This window comes from Symphalangus syndactylus, chromosome 7, assembly GCF_028878055.3.
Source record: "Symphalangus syndactylus isolate Jambi chromosome 7, NHGRI_mSymSyn1-v2.1_pri, whole genome shotgun sequence".
NCBI classification, from domain to species: Eukaryota; Metazoa; Chordata; class Mammalia; order Primates; family Hylobatidae; genus Symphalangus; species Symphalangus syndactylus.
In genome coordinates this window covers 103,250,537-103,271,527 of record NC_072429.2, presented here as the reverse complement: position 1 = coordinate 103,271,527, position 20,991 = coordinate 103,250,537, and the positions used below count along the sequence as shown (strand labels likewise).

The window sequence follows — 20,991 nt, the reverse complement described above, 5'->3', positions numbered from 1 at the left end:
GGTATGCTGTCATATTAACTGTTATATGCTTCTTGGATTCACTTAAAAAGTATATGTCATTGTTATAAAACTATAATTTCCATGAGAGCATGAGTTCTCTATTTCTTTTGTGCCCTTCATATGTGTCTTATGAAGTTAGGTGGTCAGTAAAATAAACAGACATTTACTTGCATTTCAGTTTTGTGATTTATTAAAATCAAAGTCACAAAGATTTCACATAACTTTTAGTCTCAACTACTTTTTGTCATGATGTATCAACTCTTGTCAGTTTTAAAAAACCCAGTTCTTCATCTGTGGAGCAGGAAATTATACTTTGACAGTAGTTCAGCTCTAATTGTAAATATCTTATGTATTTTTTCTGTAATTTTTTAGGTGTTTTGAAACTATGAAATCTCAAATTGTAAGACAGCTTGACATTATTTTGAAGTGATCCTCCCTCTTTCGTGTGTCTTCTTAATAGAGGCTGTTTGAGCACTGCCAATTTTTTAAATAATTGATTTAAAGATAATAAGTATGATGCATTAATCTAGTTTTAAAACCACAGTCCTGTACTTTTCTGTAGGATTATTAAAATAGTATAAGTATAAACATGAAGAAGTCTTCAGTGTTTCATCAGTTAACTTTGCCCTGTTTTCTAAGCTATACAGTGAGATCTTTATATTTTAAACGAGAAAACTAATGCCAAAATCTTACGAACTCCATCAGAGAATCTCTGCCTATTCATTCTTCCGTTAATTCTCCCTTTCTTAATTGACAACATACATGATAAATTTTAAAAATATGTATTCAGTTAATCTTTTCATATAGCTTAACCATTAGCATTATAATAATGTCATTGTCTTTTTTTTTTTTTTCATTTCAGATGTCCTATGCACTACATCAACTGTAAATTAAATAGGCTTTTGTGGGGGCTAGTCAGATAGCCTGTAGGTTCCTACTAAGAAGATGCTATCCACGTTTGAAAGTTGCTATCTTTTGAATAAACATTTTGAGCCTCTTTATTTTGGGGATTTCTATTTCTGGGTTATAGAAAATTTATAAAAAGTAGAGATGTAGATCGTCATTATCCAAAGTACTTGAATATTTGTTTATATCTAAAGATAACTGACCAACATAAATTAGATGATTTTTGTAGAACAAAAAGTTGATACTGGCTGGGCTTGGTGGCACACACCTGTAATCCCAGTACTCGGAGGCCAAGGACAGTGGATTATTTGAGCTCAGGGGTTCAAGACCAGCCTGGGCAACATAGGGAGACCCCATCTTTATAAAAAAATTAAAATAGTAAATTTAAAACATTGATGCAAGTAATTAAGAGATGTATTAAGGAAGCAAAATGAACAAAGACTAACAAGGCTTCTGAGAAAATAGTGTTGGCATAGATCACTTACAACTACATACCTTTTAAGTATAACCCTAGCAAATAAAATATCAGTCCAAATACTAGTACAGTCAAATACCTGTGGACATTTACAATTAGAATCACTCTATATTCTGCAGCCATATATGCATAGGTTCATGCTCCCCCACTTAAAGGTATTTGCTTCTAATGGAGACCAATTTAATCAAAACTAAAAATACACTTCAGGGATATCCCTCATCAATTAAGTTGTTTTGTTTTCATAGTGGTGTAATGTCTTCACATTTCCATCTGCATTTTGCAGCTTCCCAAGATAGCTTAATAGAGACAAAAACCAAGCAGTTATTTTAGCCAAAAAAAAAAAAAACCACATTTTGCAATAAAGAAAGGCAGCTTCTATAGGGTTTTCATATTTTTTCTTAAACTCTGAAAACTTCTGCCTCTGGTTATTTCAAATCATTAGCATGCTGGGAATAAGATCTTACACAATTTTGCATTGTACTGACAAGATTTATTTATTTGCCAATTACATATAAACTAATTCTTAAGGAAGAATTAGACAGACCATAGCTGAAATAACTATGTTTAAGCAATAGAAAAGTTATGAATAGAATGAATGTAAGCAAAAGAAGGTCAAGTTTGATGTATTTTAAACTGGGAGGATAGTCAAAATGTAGAAAGATGAAGTTCAAACCATGTAAAGATTTTGATTTCAAACAAAGATTTATTTCCTAAAGTAAAGTTTTGTGAGTATGTGTCCCAACCCTATCCTTCCCATGGCTTTTATCTGTGGTAGTTAACCAGTTAATCATGACATAATTTCTCATTCTTTCGAGTGCATAATGGTGCCCAGCACTTACTAAGTTAAAAATTACACATCCTCTTTCAGTCACTGTCCTCTTTCTCACTTAGCCTGAACACAGCCTTAGTAGCCATCTCAATACATCATTCCAGGCATTACTACCAACCAGTCTGATTTGGCATATCATGTAATATTGTTTACTGACAGTTTACTGTAATGCAAGCAGTGTGCTATGTCTTTTACCAAAATAATTGTATGTAATCCTTGGAACACCCTGTGTACTAGTATTTTAATCCCCATTTACAAGTGAGGAAATTGAGACTTAAGTTTTTTTGTTGTTTTTTTGTTGTTGTTGTTTTTTGGTCATTTTTTTTTTTAGTCAAAGTCTCGCTCTGTTGCCCAGGCTGGAGTCAGTGGCGCGATCTCAGCTCACTGCAACCTCCACCTCCTGGGTTCAAGCGATTCTCCTGCCTCAGCCTCCTGAGTAGCTGGGACTACAGGTGCACACCACCACGCCTGGCTAATTTTTTTTTTTTTTTTTTTAAGTAGAGATGGGGTTTCACCATATTGGCCAGGCTGGTCTTGAACTCCTGATCTCATTATCCACCCGCCTTGGCCTCCCAAAGTGCTGGGATTACATGTGTGAGTCACCACGCTTGGCCCGAGACTTAAGTTTTATCTATTTTATCAATATTATAATAATAAGCCACCTCAAATCTATAATGTAAAATGAGTAACAGTAATATAAATATAATAAACTAGGAAAAATGAAATTACAGGTTATAGTAGGTGCTGGAGCTGAAGTATTAATGATAAGTTGGTACGGGAAAGCCATTTATAAAGCACTGAAATAATGAAAAAACGGAAGACCCAGAGGAGATCCTTTGGAAGGTTGGGGCAGATGTATAAGAGATAAAACAGGCCTTGGTTCCCTAAGAAGTGGTGAAGGCAGGCTCAATTTCTGACTGAAATTTCCAGTTTTAATCTCTGTGAGGCCTAACTTATTTCCTGTCCTTGAAAATTCTTGAAAACGCCTGTAGTATTCTTCAATTTCTTTTTACTTAAATACCTATTCCATCAGCCAAATGCTGCCTAAGACGATGTAGATTCAGAATATAGGATATTCTGAAGACGGATTTGGGAAATGCACAGGTTTGATCATATTGAATTTGAGGTTAGAATGTCCAGTGGGCATTTGACTATGCAAAGCCTCTGGGTTAAAAATTTTAAACTCATGACCATAGTTGAAATTGTAAAAGTCGACGAAATCTTCCATTGAGATGAGAAGTGCAGAGGGCTTTGGAATTAACCATGAAACCAGTATCAAGGACTGGCTGGCTGGCTGGCCAAGGACAGAGGATCTAGTGCTAGAAAATTAACACAGAATAGAGTTAGAAGGAGAATCAGAGGAGGTGATGTCCACAAAGTCTGGGCAGTACAGTTCCAAGTCTGGGTAGTCGGTGTCAAGTGCTCCAGAAAGATCAAATACCTTGGGAATGAGTGTCCATTGGATTTAGTGGTGAGGTCACTGATGGCCTTTGCCTGCTATCATGGTTTCTGTGGAGATAAGGTCAGAATTGAAAGTCTATTTCAGTGGGTCAGAGAGAAAATGCAAAGGAAGAAAATGAAAAATTTATCAATGTATCCCAATTAGCTAACAGAAGTATAGTGGGAAGAGGTGCATGATTGAGGGCTGAAATAGACCTTAGAGGTAATCAAATAGCAACTCCTTATTTCAACACATGAGGACATTATTAATAGCACCCCCAAAAATTTAGTAGTTTATATTGTGCAAAGCCAGTAAGTGGCAGATAGAACAGACAGCATCTAGGTCTTCTGATTTCAAATCTGCCAGTATACATAGGCAAACTCTTAACCCAAAAGGGAGTTAAAAATTGCTTTAATGGTTTCTTTTGGCTTTTGAAATGTATTCTTTCTTAGATATAGAAAGGAATACATTATGGCTGTGCTACAGCATATTTGTCTACATACTCAATGTGTTGTACATGCAAAAATAGGTTGAAAAAAAGCCACTGGCTAGATCTGGAGCCAAATTCCAAATTCAGTCATGTTGGAAATGTGCATAACTAAATCAATATATATATTTATAACCAATTCAGGAAGAAACTTTAGGATACTATGGTTTTGTTTTTGATTAGGAAGAATCATTAATATTTTAAAATAATGTTATAAAAGTACATATTGAATTAGAAATATAAATATTGAATCTTATAATAGCCATTCTTATTTATGGGTGGTATGTCTTATCCTTGGGCAGTTGCATGAAAATAAAATATTCACAATATGTATTTTTGAGTACCATACTAGAATCTTCAGTTATTGGTATAAGAGCACCACCTATGGGTTTCTCATGTACTTGAAATTTTTTTCCTAAAACAAAACCTAATAAAATTATTTCTAGTTTTTCCCTATAATTAGTCTATCGATTTAGTCAAAGGTTAGGAAAGTTCTTTGTCCTAGATTAATCCCACCTTGTTTTTGGCTGTATGTCACTGCTGTTAAACCATTTCATAAATAGTTGAGTACTTACATGCTAGTACAGCATTATAATTGAGTTAAATGTAATTTAACTCAAAATTGTATTATTCTCTTTAATGTAGGTGAATCTTTTAATAAAAATGAACAATTTTCCATATTCTGTGGAAACGGTGATGATTGTTTTTGGCTGTTTATTTATATGTTTGTTTATATTTTCATGAACTTAAGAATTCCTTTAGCTTACTACAACTCCAGAATGCTGTGTTAGGAGATGATGAAAAGTCTCGCTCTGTCACCAGTCTGGAGTGCAGTGGCGCGATCTCAGCTTACTGCAGCCTTCGCCTCTCAGGTTCAAGCGATTCTCCTGCCTCAGCCTCCTGAGTAGCTGGGACTACAGGTGCGTGCCACTACACCCAGCTAATTTCTGTACTTTAGTAGAGACGGGGTTTCACCATGTTGGCCAGGAGAAAAAGAAGTTCTTACAAATAACTTAGCTATCTTTTTATTAAATTATTGTAATGACAACTCAGAGTAAAGTGGAAGCAAACTGGCAGTTTATTATTAATAAACTCTTAAAGAATTACATTTGGATACATTTAGTCTTTTTCTAAAACATCATTTATTAAAATTAAAACTTTTTTGTAAGGGAGATTTACTAACAAAACAGCAGCAAAAAAAAAGAAAAAAAGAAGCTTTGACTATGCCTTGGCAATGAGATGAATGCTAAGCCCTTGATATATCTGTATGCTGTATGTCATGAATCTGTTCTGAAAGCAATTCAAAACAGATGCCCTTTGGCAGTGCACCCTAATTCCAGGGCAGACCCATTTTTAGATATGAACTTTTTTTTCTGCAGTAGAATATACTTTTAAAGCTTTTATTGCATGTTTTCTTCAGGGAGTAGGTTATTCTATAGAAATAAGGATTGACTTTAAGTAATATAGCTTGCTTTATTTCAATCATTATGGATAAAATTCTTTAAATTACATAGTATACTTCCTAGCATTCTTAACCTAAATTGAACAGAGTATAACCTCTGTTATGGGGAAAAAAAAAAAGTTGCCACGCATGGTGGCATGCTCTTTGTAGTCCCAGCTACTCAGGAAGCTGAGGCAAGAGGATCACCTGAGCCCAAGAATTCAAGGCTGTAGTGTTCTATGCTAGTGCCTGTGAATAGCCACTGCACTCCAGCCTGGGCAACATAGTGAGATCTCATCTCTTAAAAAAAAAAAAAAATGCTGAGTGCGGTGGCTCACGCCTGTAATCCCAGCACTTCGGGAGGCTGAGGCAGTAACATCACAAGGTCAAGAGATCGAGACCATCCTGGCCAACCTGGTGAAACCCCTTCTCTACTAAAAATACAAAAATTAGCTGGTGGTGTGCGCCTGTAGTCCCACTTACTCGGGAGGCTGAGGCAAGAGAATTGCTTGAACCTGGAAGGCGGAGGTTGTAGTGAGCCGAGATTGCACCACTGTACTCCATCCACCCCGGAGACAGAGTGAGACTCTATCTCAAAAAAAAAAAAAAAAAAAAAAAAGGTCATTTTTCCAAATTACAATTGTAATAGTGATATTTGGCCATCTCTTGGGTTACCTGATTTTTAAACTACAGCAGAACTTAAAAAGCCTGGGAGTGCAGGCTGTGTTTTATACCAGTCATTTTGCCTATACTGATTCATTATTCACTCAACAACTCTTAGATTAGTATGACTATTAATTTATTATGATAATATAATACAACAGTCTTACCTTTTCAGAGACAGGCAATATATAAATTATGAGCTCATGGTTTTTGAGTTTAGTATGTAGTGTTTGTTTTTCTGAAAATTTACTCATCACTTCTGATAATTGATTATGTACCCCTGGCAGCTACTCTCCCCACTTCCAATTTTCTGCTTCTAATCTGCTGTTACTTTAAAATCAAGTAATCTAATTTGTTGAAATTGTATCAAATAAGAGGTTCTAGGATTTAAAATTCTACTAAAGGCTTAAACATCACGTATTTAATTGAGAGAGAATAAATTGTCACATTATCAACTGAATTCTGGATAATGTTAACTATATTGCAATGAGAGTTCCAGATAATGCAAGAATAATCCAGGAAAGTGTTGGTATTAGTTTTAATTTATTCTATATACATGAAGATTTTCCTCTGTGATATGCAGATATCTAATCACGTGGTGATATTTTAAGCACTATTTCAAGATTTTACTATTAAATAATGTAGGAATCATTCATAACCCTGTAATAAATAGCTTGGAAGTATTAATGGAATAAATCGAAGAACTGATTTGCAGTAATTTCGAGTGTTTTACTATCTTTATTCAATCATCCACTAACTTCTTAACAAAAATTACAATCCAGCATCTTACTGTTAGGCTTACTTAGGGTACCCTAAAAGCAGCATTATGCTCCTAAGGATCTAAACAAAGTAGCTAAGCAAATATTGGAAAGGTAGTTTATGATAAAATAAACTTGAAAGATGAGTTTTGAAAAAAGATAGGTGGATGGATAGATCAGTCTCCATGGCCAAAGCCAGTAAGTAATCTTGAACTCTTATTCAGTGATCCAGTTTGAAATTTCCTTGCCTGCCCAAAACATGTACAGTAGTCCCTCCTTATCTATGAGGGATACCTTCAAGACCCCCAGTGAATGCCTGAAACTGCAGAGTACCAAACCTGATTGCTGTCCAACTGAATGCCTTTTCCATTTTAACTAAGCACTTAGGCACTGCGGCCATTAACTTTTGCAGTTTGAGGTATTACATCAAAACTAGCACGAATTTCTTTTTCCTTCTTCATAATTTCATGGATATAAGATTCATTCTCACCTTAGAGCTCAGACACCTCAGCATACGATTTTTTTTTCTATTGTTGAGAACTTTCACCTTTTCACTTAATGGAAGTACTTTACAGCTTCTCTTTGACATATCCTCATTACCAGCATCACTGCTTTTGTGCTTTGAGGCTATTCATAATGGCAAAATAAGGGTGACTTGAACACAAGCACTTCAATACTGTGACAGTTGATCTGATAAGTGAGATGGCTACTAAGTAACTAATGGGTGGGTAGCATACACAGCGTGGATACACTGGACAAAGGGAAGATTCATGTCCCGGGAGGGACAGAGCAGCACAGCAAGAGATGTCATCACTACTCAGAACAGCACACAATTTAAAACTTAAGAATTATTTCCGGAATTTTCCATTTAATATTTTTAGACCACTGTTGGCTCCAAGTCACTGAACAATGGAAAGCAAAATGTCCGATAAGTGGGGCTACTGTATTTAATTGGAATAAGGGACTTTATCTAAAAGGGAGAAAACTGAAGTATCTCATTAGAATAATAGCTTTTTAAAGTTGATACTACCATATCTTATTGGATATTATTTGATGTGTAAAGTTTTTTGGTTTTTAAAAAATAAACACTGATTTACCTAATACCATTTAAATGTATAATAATAAGCAAAGATTGCTTTGGCTATCTTCCAGCTTGTGGAGAGACTCCACAGCAAATTCGAGCACCGAGTGGCATAATCACAAGCCCAGGCTGGCCTTCTGAATATCCTGCAAAAATCAACTGTAGCTGGTTCATAAGGGCAAACCCAGGTGAAATCATTACTATAAGGTAATTCTACCTTTCTGTATTGCTATATAATTTATTACAAAACATAAATTCCATTTTCATTTATTATTACTTAACATGCAGTAATATAAAAAGAAGGCTTTTCAGGAGATGTAATAAAGAACAGCTATTGGTGTCATCTTAAGAGTAAGAATAACAGCTCATCTGGTATGTGTTTTGAGTATTTTCTAAGGGTGGTAATGTATTTGCATTGAATCATCTATATTCTTCTAAGCTACTTTTTAACAAAAGATAGACATTTGCAAAATAGCCTATTAGGGTCAAGACTAACCTTTGGCAGTGGAACAAACAAATAAACAAAACTCATTAATTCACTTGCATATCTAGCTCTTAACCTTTGTCTCATTAGTAGAGCCTTCTACCTAAATGAGTTAAAACACGATTTGTCATGCATGTATGTATATGTGTATGTATGTATAAAACTTGAAACAAACTGATAATAGAGAAATACTATATCTAGAAAAATCTTTTTTTATAACTTTGAAACAAAAGAACATTTGTTAAGAATACAAATGAAAGGCATTCCTAGGGGAAATAGCTGTAAGTTTAAGATTCTAAGAATGAATGTGACATATAAATAAGGAAGGTTAAGATTAAATTTTAAAACATTTAGCAAATTACTTGCAGAGAAAAACAGTACGGGAGTAAGATTGTAAAGAATATATTTAGTAGAACTAGATATTGCTTGCTTAGGAAAATTCTATCAAGGCCATTAGGAAAAAAATATTTACCTACAGGGAAAAAAAAAATAGTGTGCCTGAATGAAGAACTGCAGTTGGAACAAAACACAAATAAGAATGTCATTTCCATCACAGAGACAGTGTAGCACAAAGGCACCTTCAACATGTTTTCATGTGTAACATTGTATGGGTAGGAGGCATAGAATTTTAGATTTAGAAGAGACTTTGGAGATCATAAACTCAAATTCCTTCATTTTCTGTTTTTAAAATAAGACTTATACACTTAGCCTACTTTCTCATCTTTTTTCATCTTCCTTTTTTGTATTTATTAACTAATGAGGAAACCAATCTCTCTTGAGAAGCCTAACTGTCATCTATCTCCTTTTTTTGGTGGAAACCACAAACAAGGGCCATAGTTTGTTTTCCTTTTATTTTCCTCTACCTTACATTACCTCTTCTGGAACCCCGGAGCCTGGCACATAACAAAAGCTGTTGTTCTCCTCCTCCATGCAGTGTTTTTCTCTTGCCTGATTGAGTGGTAGAATGCCCCATTAAGGTTATCTTTCTGTAACAGTGTCAGTGTTTAAATGTAAATAATATACCTATTTTCTGTTACTTGTAGTATGACTAAGTATGTTTACAAAATAACATTTTTACCACATATTGGGAGTTTTTTAGCATAAAACTAGAATTTATAGAGACCTTCACCTTTTAACCTAAAAATTAAATTTATAGCTTATAGCTCAGTTTTGTAAAACTTGAAAATCTTACCAGCACAGAAGAGATTACATGAAATACTGCCATCTGGTTTTGATAATGTATTGCATCCTTGAGATTTCATGAAGTAAGATACACTGAAAACCAAGCACAATACTGAAATGCAGAATAAAATTGAAGTGAGCCCTACAGCTAAAGGAAAATTTCCTGAATTGTAGATGGGAGCAATGAATTTCGATGTATACAGATCAGAAGGTGATTTTAGTAATTGTTCAGATTCTTTACTGAAGTCATTATCATGGTAATATCATAACTTTAAAAAGATGACACACATGCATATACACAGACAAGTTTTACATATGATTATCATTGCATAATCTTAAATGATTCAAAAGACTCCTATGCATAATTAAATGTAGCTCTCTTAGACATACAAATGAGTCAGTATTAGGAAATATTAAATTAACTTACCATGTTAACAAGTCAAAAGAAAAAGTATATGATTATCTAGTGTACATAGATGCTTTAAAGCATCTTGGTAAAAAAGAAAATCAGCATTCATTCCTGAATTTAAAATAAAAATTTTAAATTCTTAGTAAAATAGAATTAGAAACATGATTTTTTTAGATCTGGATAGAAGAGGGAAACTAAAGTTATGGAGTAAAAACAAACAATACTGAGAGCTATCTGTATAAAACTTGCTTAAGATGGTGAAATAAAGGCATTTTTACTTCATTCCTCTCCCTTGGAACCCACTATAATCAACAAAGGCCACCTTATCCATGGGGAAGAGAGGATTGAATACCAGCACCCTGCTTGAAGCCAAGGACTAAGGACAGGCAATTTTGCTCCAGACAGGAGGCTGAAAAATCTGCCACCAACCACAGCCTGAATTTATATGGGGCTGAGAGCTTAGAGAGCTGAGAGGGCATAACCTAACAAACATGAATAACTATGTCACCTGCTGACTCCGTGACAGGATTTAAGACTTGTTCTGGAATGTAGACCCAAGTAGGAGAACATAGAAGAAGAGAGGGTTAAAAAAAAGAGAGAAAACCAAAAAACTTGCATAAAATAAACCTGTAAACCAAAATTCCAGAATGTGTGAAAAAATTGAATGCTGAGAAAAACAGCCAAACAAAATTAAGTTGGAACGCAGATTTACTCCAGGCATTTTATGATGCATTCTGTCAGGGATTATTTCTTAACTTTCTTTATGCCATGGACACCTAGTATTTTGGTAAAACCTGTGTATTCTTTCCCAGAATAATGTGTTTAAATCCATTAAAAAAAAATACATAGCATTAACAAAGGGAACCAATTATGTTAAAGTACAGCTATCAGATATTTTTTAATATTTGTAATGTAATATATGCTTATTTATTAACACATTAGCAAAATCAAGTGGTTAATTTCAAAGAAAAAATTTTAAGTGTAAATAGTATTTTTAGATATCTGTAAAAACTTAAATGTAACATAAAAATATCTCTAATTTTGAATAGTGGTGGAGTGGCCAGTGCTATAAATACTGTCATGGTTTGTTGTTTATAAGTGTAGGAAATGCTAAATTTTAGTAGAAGGTTAGTGAAAATAAAGCTGTAAATTGTTTCTACCCTATTTGTGATTTTTGAGGCGACAGGAGAAACACCGAATACTCTTACTTAGACTTTGTTAGAAAAAAAGTGTGTTTCAGCATTTCAATTAAAATATCAAAAGATAGCCACTGATTAAAAATAGAAGTAATATTGAGCAGTTAACAGAGGAAAAGGAACTTTAAAAATATATTCAAAAAAAGACAGGAGGCTAGATGTGGTGGCTCACACCTGTAATCCCAGCACTTTGGGAGGCCGAGGCGGGCAGATCACTTGAGGTCAGGAGTTTGAGACCAGCCTGGCCAACACAGCGAAACCTCGTCTCTACTAAAAATACAAAAATTAGCTGGGCATGGTGGCACGTGCCTATAATCCTGGCTACTCAGGAGGCTGAGGCATGAGAATTGCTTGAACCCGGGAGGTGGAGGTTACAGAGCCAAGATCGTGCCACTGTGCTCCAGCCTAGGCAACAGAGTGAAACCCTTTCTCAAAAAAAAAAAAAAAAAAAAAAAAGGAAAGGAGGAAAATGAGAGCTCTCTGCCAAGTAGAAAGGTTGTAACACATCTAAAACAAAACTAATACAGAATGTCTAAAAACAAGGAGATGGGCCAGATGCTGTGGCTCGTGCCTGTAATCCTAGCATTTTGGAAGGCCAAGGTAGGCTCAGGAATTCGAGACTGGCCTGGGCAACGTGGTGAAACCCTGTCTCTACAAAAAATACAAAAAACTAGCTGGGTGTGATGGCATGTTTCCTGTGGTCCCAGCTACTCAGGAGGCTGAGGTGGGAGGATCACCTGAGCCCAGGAGGTTGAGGCTGCAGTAAGCCATGAATGCACCACTGCACTCCAGCCTGGGTGGAAGAATGAGACCTTGTCTCAAAAATAAACAAAAACAAGGAGATAGAAAAGGTTAGTTTTGGAGCTACTCATCAAGAGAAAGCTAGTGTAGGAAGATTAACGTCCATTGTAATTGAGCTTAAGGCACAAAATACTAGTAACAGTTGGGGTATTCTACCAGGAAAATAAAATAGCAGTAAATTTCATGTACTTTATTACATAGCCTAAAATACATGCAAAGCAAAATGTGGAGAATTGCCCAGCAAATTTGACCAATCCACAATTGCAGTGGGAGATTTTTAAACACACCTTTAATACTTATTTCAACAAAGAATACACATTCTTTTCAAAGACCTGTGGAACATTTATAAAAATTGATTATGTTTCAAATCACAAAGGAACTCTTAATACATTTCAAAGACTGTACATCATTCAGATTGTGTTTTCTTACCACAATGCAATTAAAATAAAGGAAAAAAATTATGAAACCTGTATGTTTAGAAGTATATTCCTAAATAACTCCTGAATTAAAGAGGAAATCACAGTGGGACTAAATATTTTTTAAATAACCATAGCGAAAGTAATACATATTAAAACTGTTAGAATAATTGAAAGAATACTTAGAAAAGTTTACAACTTTAATGCATTGATTTAAAAATTAGAAAATAAATAAGCTCAGCATTTAACTCAAGAGTTAAGGAAAAGAATTATAGGGTAAATTTTAAAGTAGAAGTAAAGACCAGGAAAATAAGCAATAAAATTCAATAAAACAAAAAGCTGACTTTCTGAAAAACTCAGGAAAATAGATAAAACTCAAAGCAAAACTGAAGAAAAAAAGAAGCGAAAGTGTCTATAATTATAAACATAAAATTTTTAATGTCATAAGAGAATATTATAAGCAGTTATATGTTAATACTTTTATACAAGTAGATGAATTGGATTATTTTTCGGAAAATTTATATTACTAAAATTGATTCAAGAAGAATTAGAAAACCGATGAAATCAGTAGCCATTGAAGAAATTGAATCAGCATTCAAATTAAGGCTCTAGAACTAGTTTTATAGGCAAGTGTTACTAAATGAATAGAAAAGGAATTTCCTTAACCTGGTAAAGGGTGTCTTTAAAAATTTTAAAAAGCAAATTTAATGGCAAAGTTAATTTTAGCACCAAGGACCAAGACGAAAATATGTGCTTTTACTGGTTATAGTAGAATTCTTAGTCAGTGCAACAGTGCAACAGATAGAAATCAGTGATATAAAGAAAATAGGAAGGAAGAGAAAACTTTTGTTTGCTAATTATATGTTTGTTTTAAGCAGTTTAAAGCAAACTTAAAGATCACAGATAGGAAAAAATGTCTTTAAACTGTATGAAAGTACTGTGTACAGAGCTTTGTAGTAATAAATTTTACTATCAACATACAATCAATTTCTAAGAAAATTTAAATGATCAAAAGTTTAAGAACCACTGATTAACCAAAAAACATCAAAAATTGAAACACTCTCCCTGACTCAGTGTATTCTAAATAGGCACAGAGGACAAATATGTCAACAGTGCTTTTATTACACAAATTACTATGAAGCATTTAAAAAACCAAAAAGTAATTTTACTTATTTAAAAATCCTAAATGAATTAGCAAACTAAAATAGGGTATACATGAACAGATATTTATTGTTTCTTATTCTAAACAAGGTTTCTGCCTTCATGAATTTTTTTTTTTCTTTTTTTTTTTTGAGAGAGTCTCACTTTGTCACCCAGGCTGGAGTGCAGTGGCGCCATCTCGGCTCACTGCAACCTCTGCCTCCCGGGTTCAAGCAGTTCTCCTGCCTCAGCCTCCCGAGTAGCTGGGATTACAGGTGTATAAAAACTAAAACTCTGAAATACTTAAAAAATAGTTGAACATCTTTGGGATCTTTGGAAACACCACTAAATGCACTAAACATAAAGCAAAAATAAAAAATTAGACTTCATCAAGACTAAAATTAAAAACCACTCCCAACTAATTTTTGTATTTTTAGTAGAGATAGGGTTTCACCCTGTCGGCCAGGTTGGTCTCGAACTTCTGACTTCAGGTGATCTGGGATTACGGCGTGAGCCACCTCTCCCATCCTTTGCCCTCATGAATCTTAAACGTTTTGTGGACTAAAAGTTTATTAAGGGATTCCCTAGTTTGAATGGGACTAGACCTCCCATAAACAAGAGCTGTTAAGTTTGGATAAGATATTTTAAAACCAACTATTTGAAGGCTCTGGAGAGTAATAAGAAACTGGCAAAAACAGGAGAGTATTCCACCCCTGAAAGAAGGAACCACACTTCGTGAGATAGGCTTGTTTCCTACCAGTTCTCTGAAGATTCTTGCCAGTCTGTGCAACGTGGAGTGACTGGAACTCAAGCAGATCACCATACTCTTGTCAGCTTGAGGTGTCAGGATGCAGTTGAGGCTGGGACAGTAACTGGAAATTAATTAATAAGGTAACTCCTGGAAAGGAGAGAACCACAAACTGGAAAGTAACTGCATTTAAATTATTCTCGAATCCTTAGCTGACCCATGAATTGTGTGTGCTTAAAGAAGACTCCAAGGAACCTGCTGGAAAGTAACAGCGGGAAGGCTGAAAAGACTATACAGTGATTTCAGCTGCTGCACCCCACAGCAGAGGCAGCACATGGAGTGTGAATCCTGTCCATCACAGGGGAGACCGAGTATAGGGCTTCATAAATAAATACCTAGAGATTTTTAATGAAACTCTATGTGTCATACTTTACAAGTAAAGACAGTGTCCTTAAACTAAGAATTCCCCCTAAGACTAAGGGCAAAGCAGAAACAAACTCACTTTAAACAAAGTGAAAAACCAAACCTCCTCAAGTTCATGGTCATCAGACTAATTAAACTGTGTGATAGAACAAAAATTAGTATCTTCTGTGTTCTAGATAAATGTAAGAAAAAAAAGAATCTCATTTTCTACTTGAAAACACAAAAATTGATGTAAATCTCAGCTATAAATGTAAAAACTAAAACTCTGAAATACTTAAAAAGTAGTTGAATGTCGTTGAGATCTTTGGAAACACCAAGATATCTTAGGACACTAAATGCACTAAACACAAAGCAAAAATAATAAATTAGACTTCATCAAGACTAAAATTTAAAACTTCTGCTTATTAAAAGGTTCCATTAAGAAAATGAAAAGACATACCATAGACTGGAAGAAAATATTAGCAATACACATATCTAACAAAGGACTTGAATCCACTTTTTTTTTTTTTTTTTTGAGGTGGAGTCTTGCTCTGTCGCCCGGGCTGGGGTGCAGTGGTGCGATCTTAGCTCACTACAATCTCCGCCTCCCGGGTTCAAGCAATTCTCCTGCCTCAGCCTCGCAAGTAGCTGGGATTACAAGCATGCGCCACCACAGCCAGCTAATTTTTGTATTTTCAGTAGAGACGGGGTTTCACCATTTTGGTTGGCCAGGCTGGTCTCGAACTCCTGACCTCAAGTGATCTGCCCACCTCAGCCTCCCAAAGTTCTAGGATTGCAGGCGTGAGCCACCATGCCTGGCCAAGAATATAAAAGGGATTTTTATAACTTTTTTTTTTAATGGGCAAAAGACATGAACAGATACTTCACAGAAGATATAAAAATGGCCAGTAATAGATGTTCAGCAAATTTGTCTTCAGGAAAGTGTACATAAAACCACAATAAGAGATGCCACCCATCAGTGACTAAAATGAAAAAGACTGACCACACTGACCATTGGAGAGAAAGACTGTGGATATAGGTGGATATGACATGTCTTACGTAACATACGTGCCCCCGAATAAGCTCGTGTTTATAATGTATAGAGTTCTTAAGAAATATTAATGAATAAAGGAGGAAATTTGGAAAACAAGGCAATTTGGAGTAAAAAAAAATTGAAATAACCCATAAATTGGAAAAGCATTTCAATCTCAGTAAATAAAGACATGCTGGCCGGGCGCGGTGGCTCATGCTTGTAATCCCAGCACTTTGGGAGGCCGAGGCGGGCGGATCACGAGGTTAGGAGATCGAGACCAAGGTGAAACCCCGTCTCTACTAAAAATACAAAAAATTAGCCAGGCGTGGTGGCGGACGCCTGTAGTCCCAGCTACTCGGAGAGGCTGAGGCAGGAGAATGGCGTGAACCCGGGAGGCGGAGCTTGCAGTGAGCGGAGATCGCACCACTGTACTCCAGCCTGGGTGAAAGAGCGAGACTCCGTCTCAAAAAAAAAAATAAATAAATAAAAAAAAATAAAGACATGCTAAATAGAAGTGATAAATCTCTTTTGTCTACCTAATTGGCAAAACATTTTTAAAAATAGAATATGTCATTTTGCTAAACATGTGGGGCATATGGTACTTTGGTACATACTTGGTAGAACTGTAAATTCGTGTAAAAATGTTTTGCCAGTGTCTGTCAGATTTAAAGAGAAATTATTCTTCTGACCTAGCAATACTAGTTCTAGAATAGTTTGTCCTAGAGAAATGCTTGTTCTTGTAAGAGAGATATGTTCATGTATAAGGGTTTTGTTTTGTTTTGTTTTGTTTTGTTTTGTTTTGTTCGAGATGGAGTCTTGCTCTGTCGCCCAGGTTGGAGTGCCCTGGCACAGTCTCAGCTCACTGCAACCACTGTCTCCCAGGTTCAAGAGATTCTCCTGCCTCAGCCTCCTGAGTAGCTGGGATTACAGGCACTTACCATCATGCCCGGCTAATTTTTGTATTCTTAGTAGAGACGGGGTTTCATGATGGCCAGGCTGGTCTCAAACTCCTGACTTCGTGATCTGCCCACCTCAGCGTCCCAAAGTGCTGGGATTACAGGCGTGAGCCACCATGCCCGGCCAGGAGTTTTTAAAGCATAGTTCATAATAGTGCAAACCTGGAAACAATCAAATTGTCTATCAGCTTTTGTTAGTTATTCAGAATATTTGAAGAAGAAACATTCTGGTATAATAATCCTTGGGTAATTAACTTTATTATCACTTAGTTTAAGGCAAAGGCAAGAATATAAAGTCAGATCTTTACTTTTTGGTGAGGCATGTTCAGATATTGTAAAACTATATTTCGGTTTCTCTTTTTTCATAAGCAGTGACTAATTTTCTATATGCATTTATTTATTTGATGTTTTCGGCCTATATTTATGCCCACATTTTATTAACTACAAGATAGTATTTGGCTAGAAAGTGATTTATGTAAAAAGGTATTCCTAAACTCAGGGACTTTTCACCAAAAACATTTTTCGTGTGTTCCTTTTTCAGTCTTACCTTGCTCAGATTTGTGCTAATTACTCACTTAAGAATGTCAGCTGCAAACTTTTCATTAAGCAAGTATTAATCTAAGAGAAGGCTGAGTTTCTCTGTGTTTACTTCAATTCATCAGATTGGGGAGAGGTGATTCTGGTTGGAACACAGAACAGTTTAGGATGTTCTGAGTTAGAAGTGGTCTTTCCCAACCATACACACAGAGAAGAAAAAGAAAAGGTGCCAACTGTCACCTGTTTTTTAACATTATTTTGGAAACTGGCATTACTTCTGAAGAAGTATTTTTCTACAATCTGGGGAAGAAATACAAATATGAGGAACATAGAATTAGTATTATTATTTGCTAATGATGTGGTTGTATGCCTGGAAAACCCAGGAGAATCGGTCAGTATATGGAGGCTTATAATAATATCCTCAGTTACATTGTAATACGATGTTTTTTTCCAAAATTGACTTTTTAATAGACATTTCTGATTTTTTTTTTTTTTTTTCAGTTTTCAGGATTTTGATATTCAAGGATCCAGAAGATGCAATTTGGACTGGTTGACAATAGAAACATACAAGAATATTGAAAGTTACAGAGCTTGTGGTTCCACAATTCCACCTCCATATATCTCTTCACAAGACCACATCTGGATTAGGTTTCATTCGGATGACAACATCTCTAGAAAGGGTTTCAGACTGGCCTATTTTTCAGGTGTGTTTTTAAATAAGAAAGATATTGAACTGAATTTTATGGTATTAACTGTTCTGTCACTTCGGAGCTAATCTTCTAAATAATGTTCATTTAATTAGGAGTAGGCCCTCGAGGCAGCTGAGATTGAGGATTAGAAGCTAAAGTCAGATGCCCTAAAGCTGGGTCTCCAAAAGGTGTTTTGTATAATTCTAACAAAATGATTAACTTCATATACTAAGATTAATTTTCTTTTTAAACATCTTAAATACTTTTATTCTAAGAATAGCCTTTTGTCCCTCAAGTGCTTACTCATCCAGAAAGTTACTTCAGAATGTATTTTTGTGGTAATTGTCATTGTTTTTATACCTCCAAAGAAAAGACCTAACAAATTTCACCTTCATAGTTTATAGTCTCAGAAAAAAAGACATCTTTTCTTTTCTTAAACTGTGTCTAAAAAGCATGACCAGATCATACAAATGTGAATAATTCAGAATTAGTCCTGTCTTTTAGATCAAAATGCAAAGATCTTCATGGAATAATAATAAGCATTTAACAAGTTGAATTGTTGAGTAAGTGTGCCAGTACTAATTTGTCATTAGAACCCAACCTGTTAAATCATTCTATTTATAAAGATACATACACACATATGTTGATTGCAGCACTATTCACAATAGCAAAGACATGGAATCAAACCAAATGCCCATCAATGATAGACTGGGTAAAGAAAATGTTGGTACATATACAGCATGGAATACTATGCAGCCATAAAAAGGAACGAGATCATATCCTTTGCTGGAAGCTGGATGGATGGATGAAGCTGGAAGCCATTATCCTCAGCAAAATAACACAGGATCAGAAAACCAAACACTGCATGTTCTCACTTATAAGTGGGACCTGAACAATGAGAACACATGGACACAGGCCCCACATTTATTGTGGCCTTTCTAGGGAGGGTGGGGTGGGAGGGAGAGCATTAGGGAAAAGAGCTAATGCATACTGGACTTAATACCTAGGTGATGGGTTGATGGGTGCAGCAAACCACCATGGCACATGTTTACCCATGTAACAAACCTGCACATCCTGCACATGTACCCTGGAACTTAAAAATAAAATTAAAATATTAAAAAACCAACCTGTTTTTTAAAACTTCTAGCACTTGGGCTTTATGAACATTTATTGTAAAAATATTGCTTGCTGTTTTATGTCTTTTAAAGATTATAATTTTTCTCCTTTTCTTTCCATCTCCTTTCTACTCACATCTTCACAGGGAAATCTGAGGAACCAAATTGTGCTTGTGATCAGTTTCGTTGTGGTAATGGAAAGTGTATACCAGAAGCCTGGAAATGTAATAACATGGATGAATGTGGAGATAGTTCCGATGAAGAGATCTGTGCCAAAGAAGCTAATCCTCCAACTGCTGCTGCTTTTCAACCCTGTGCTTACAACCAGTTCCAGTGTTTATCCCGTTTTACCAAAGTTTACACTTGCCTCCCCGAATCTTTAAAATGTGATGGGAACATTGACTGCCTTGACCTAGGAGACGAGATAGACTGTGATGTGCCAACATGTGGGCAATGGCTAAAATATTTTTATGGTACTTTTAATTCTCCCAATTATCCAGACTTTTATCCTCCTGGAAGCAATTGCACCTGGTTGATAGACACTGGTGATCACCGTAAAGTCATTTTACGCTTCACTGACTTTAAACTTGATGGTACTGGTTATGGTGATTATGTCAAAATATATGATGGATTAGAGGAGAATCCACACAAGCTTTTGCGTGTGTTGACAGCTTTTGATTCTCATGCACCTCTTACAGTTGTTTCTTCTTCTGGACAGATAAGGGTACATTTTTGTGCTGATAAAGTGAATGCGGCGAGGGGATTTAATGCTACTTACCAAGTAGATGGGTTCTGTTTGCCATGGGAAATACCCTGTGGAGGTAACTGGGGGTGTTATACTGAGCAGCAGCGTTGTGATGGGTATTGGCATTGCCCAAACGGACGGGATGAAATCAATTGTACCATGTGCCAGAAGGAAGAATTTCCATGTTCCCGAAATGGTGTCTGTTATCCTCGTTCTGATCGCTGCAACTACCAGAATCATTGCCCAAATGGCTCAGATGAAAAAAACTGCTTTTTTTGCCAACCAGGAAATTTCCATTGTAAAAACAATCGTTGCGTGTTTGAAAGTTGGGTGTGTGATTCTCAAGATGACTGTGGTGATGGCAGCGATGAAGAAAATTGCCCAGTAATCGTGCCTACAAGAGTCATCACTGCTGCCGTCATAGGGAGCCTCATCTGTGGCCTGTTACTCGTCATAGCATTGGGATGTACTTGTAAGCTTTATTCTCTGAGAATGTTTGAAAGAAGGTCAGTATCCAGACAGAACTATAGGGTTATGCTCTCCACAATAAAAGCAGGCCCAAATGTTTGAAACAAGTTCTTTGATGATTAGCAATGTATTTTTGTTTTATATTAGTTTAGAAATGGATAAGGATTGTTGATGATGTATAAAATTAGTGTGAAAAGCCCAAGACTCAAAAGGCCAGACACATTACAACCTAATATTTAGAGTTGTGAGAAAAAGCCCATCTATTTACCAGCTCCTGTTTTCAGATTAATCTGTTTTATAGGAATATTGTAAGCTGCAGCTCTCAGTTTTAGTGTTTTAACCTGTATTTTTCTAAATACTAATTCAAAAATTCCAGATACGCTATATGCTATGTTCAAAGCATACAGGTAAATAGGAAAATGAATAAGGCATAATATCACAAGCAGTTTACAGTTAGGAAGAAGGAATTGGGGCATGGAATAAGATGACAAAAGTGTAATACTGTAAAGAGCTATAAAACAAAATGGTATAAAGTCAAAAATACCTAATCTAACGAGAGAGAGAGGCAGAAAGGCTTTAATTGGAGGGG

General features: G+C 35.6%; 1 protein-coding gene across 2 annotated transcripts in view; it reads left to right on the top strand.

The window, feature by feature from the left end:
- Positions 1 to 20,991, top strand: part of LRP12 (LDL receptor related protein 12) — a 97,299-nt gene that overhangs the window by 69,147 nt on the left and 7,161 nt on the right. For both annotated transcript variants that reach the window (XM_055287020.2, XM_055287021.2), the window contains 3 exons: positions 8,153 to 8,288; positions 17,887 to 18,089; positions 19,336 to 20,440. In XM_055287020.2, coding sequence (XP_055142995.1) covers positions 8,153 to 8,288; positions 17,887 to 18,089; positions 19,336 to 20,440 — 1,444 coding nt within the window. The remainder of the gene's footprint in view (positions 1 to 8,152; positions 8,289 to 17,886; positions 18,090 to 19,335; positions 20,441 to 20,991) is intronic.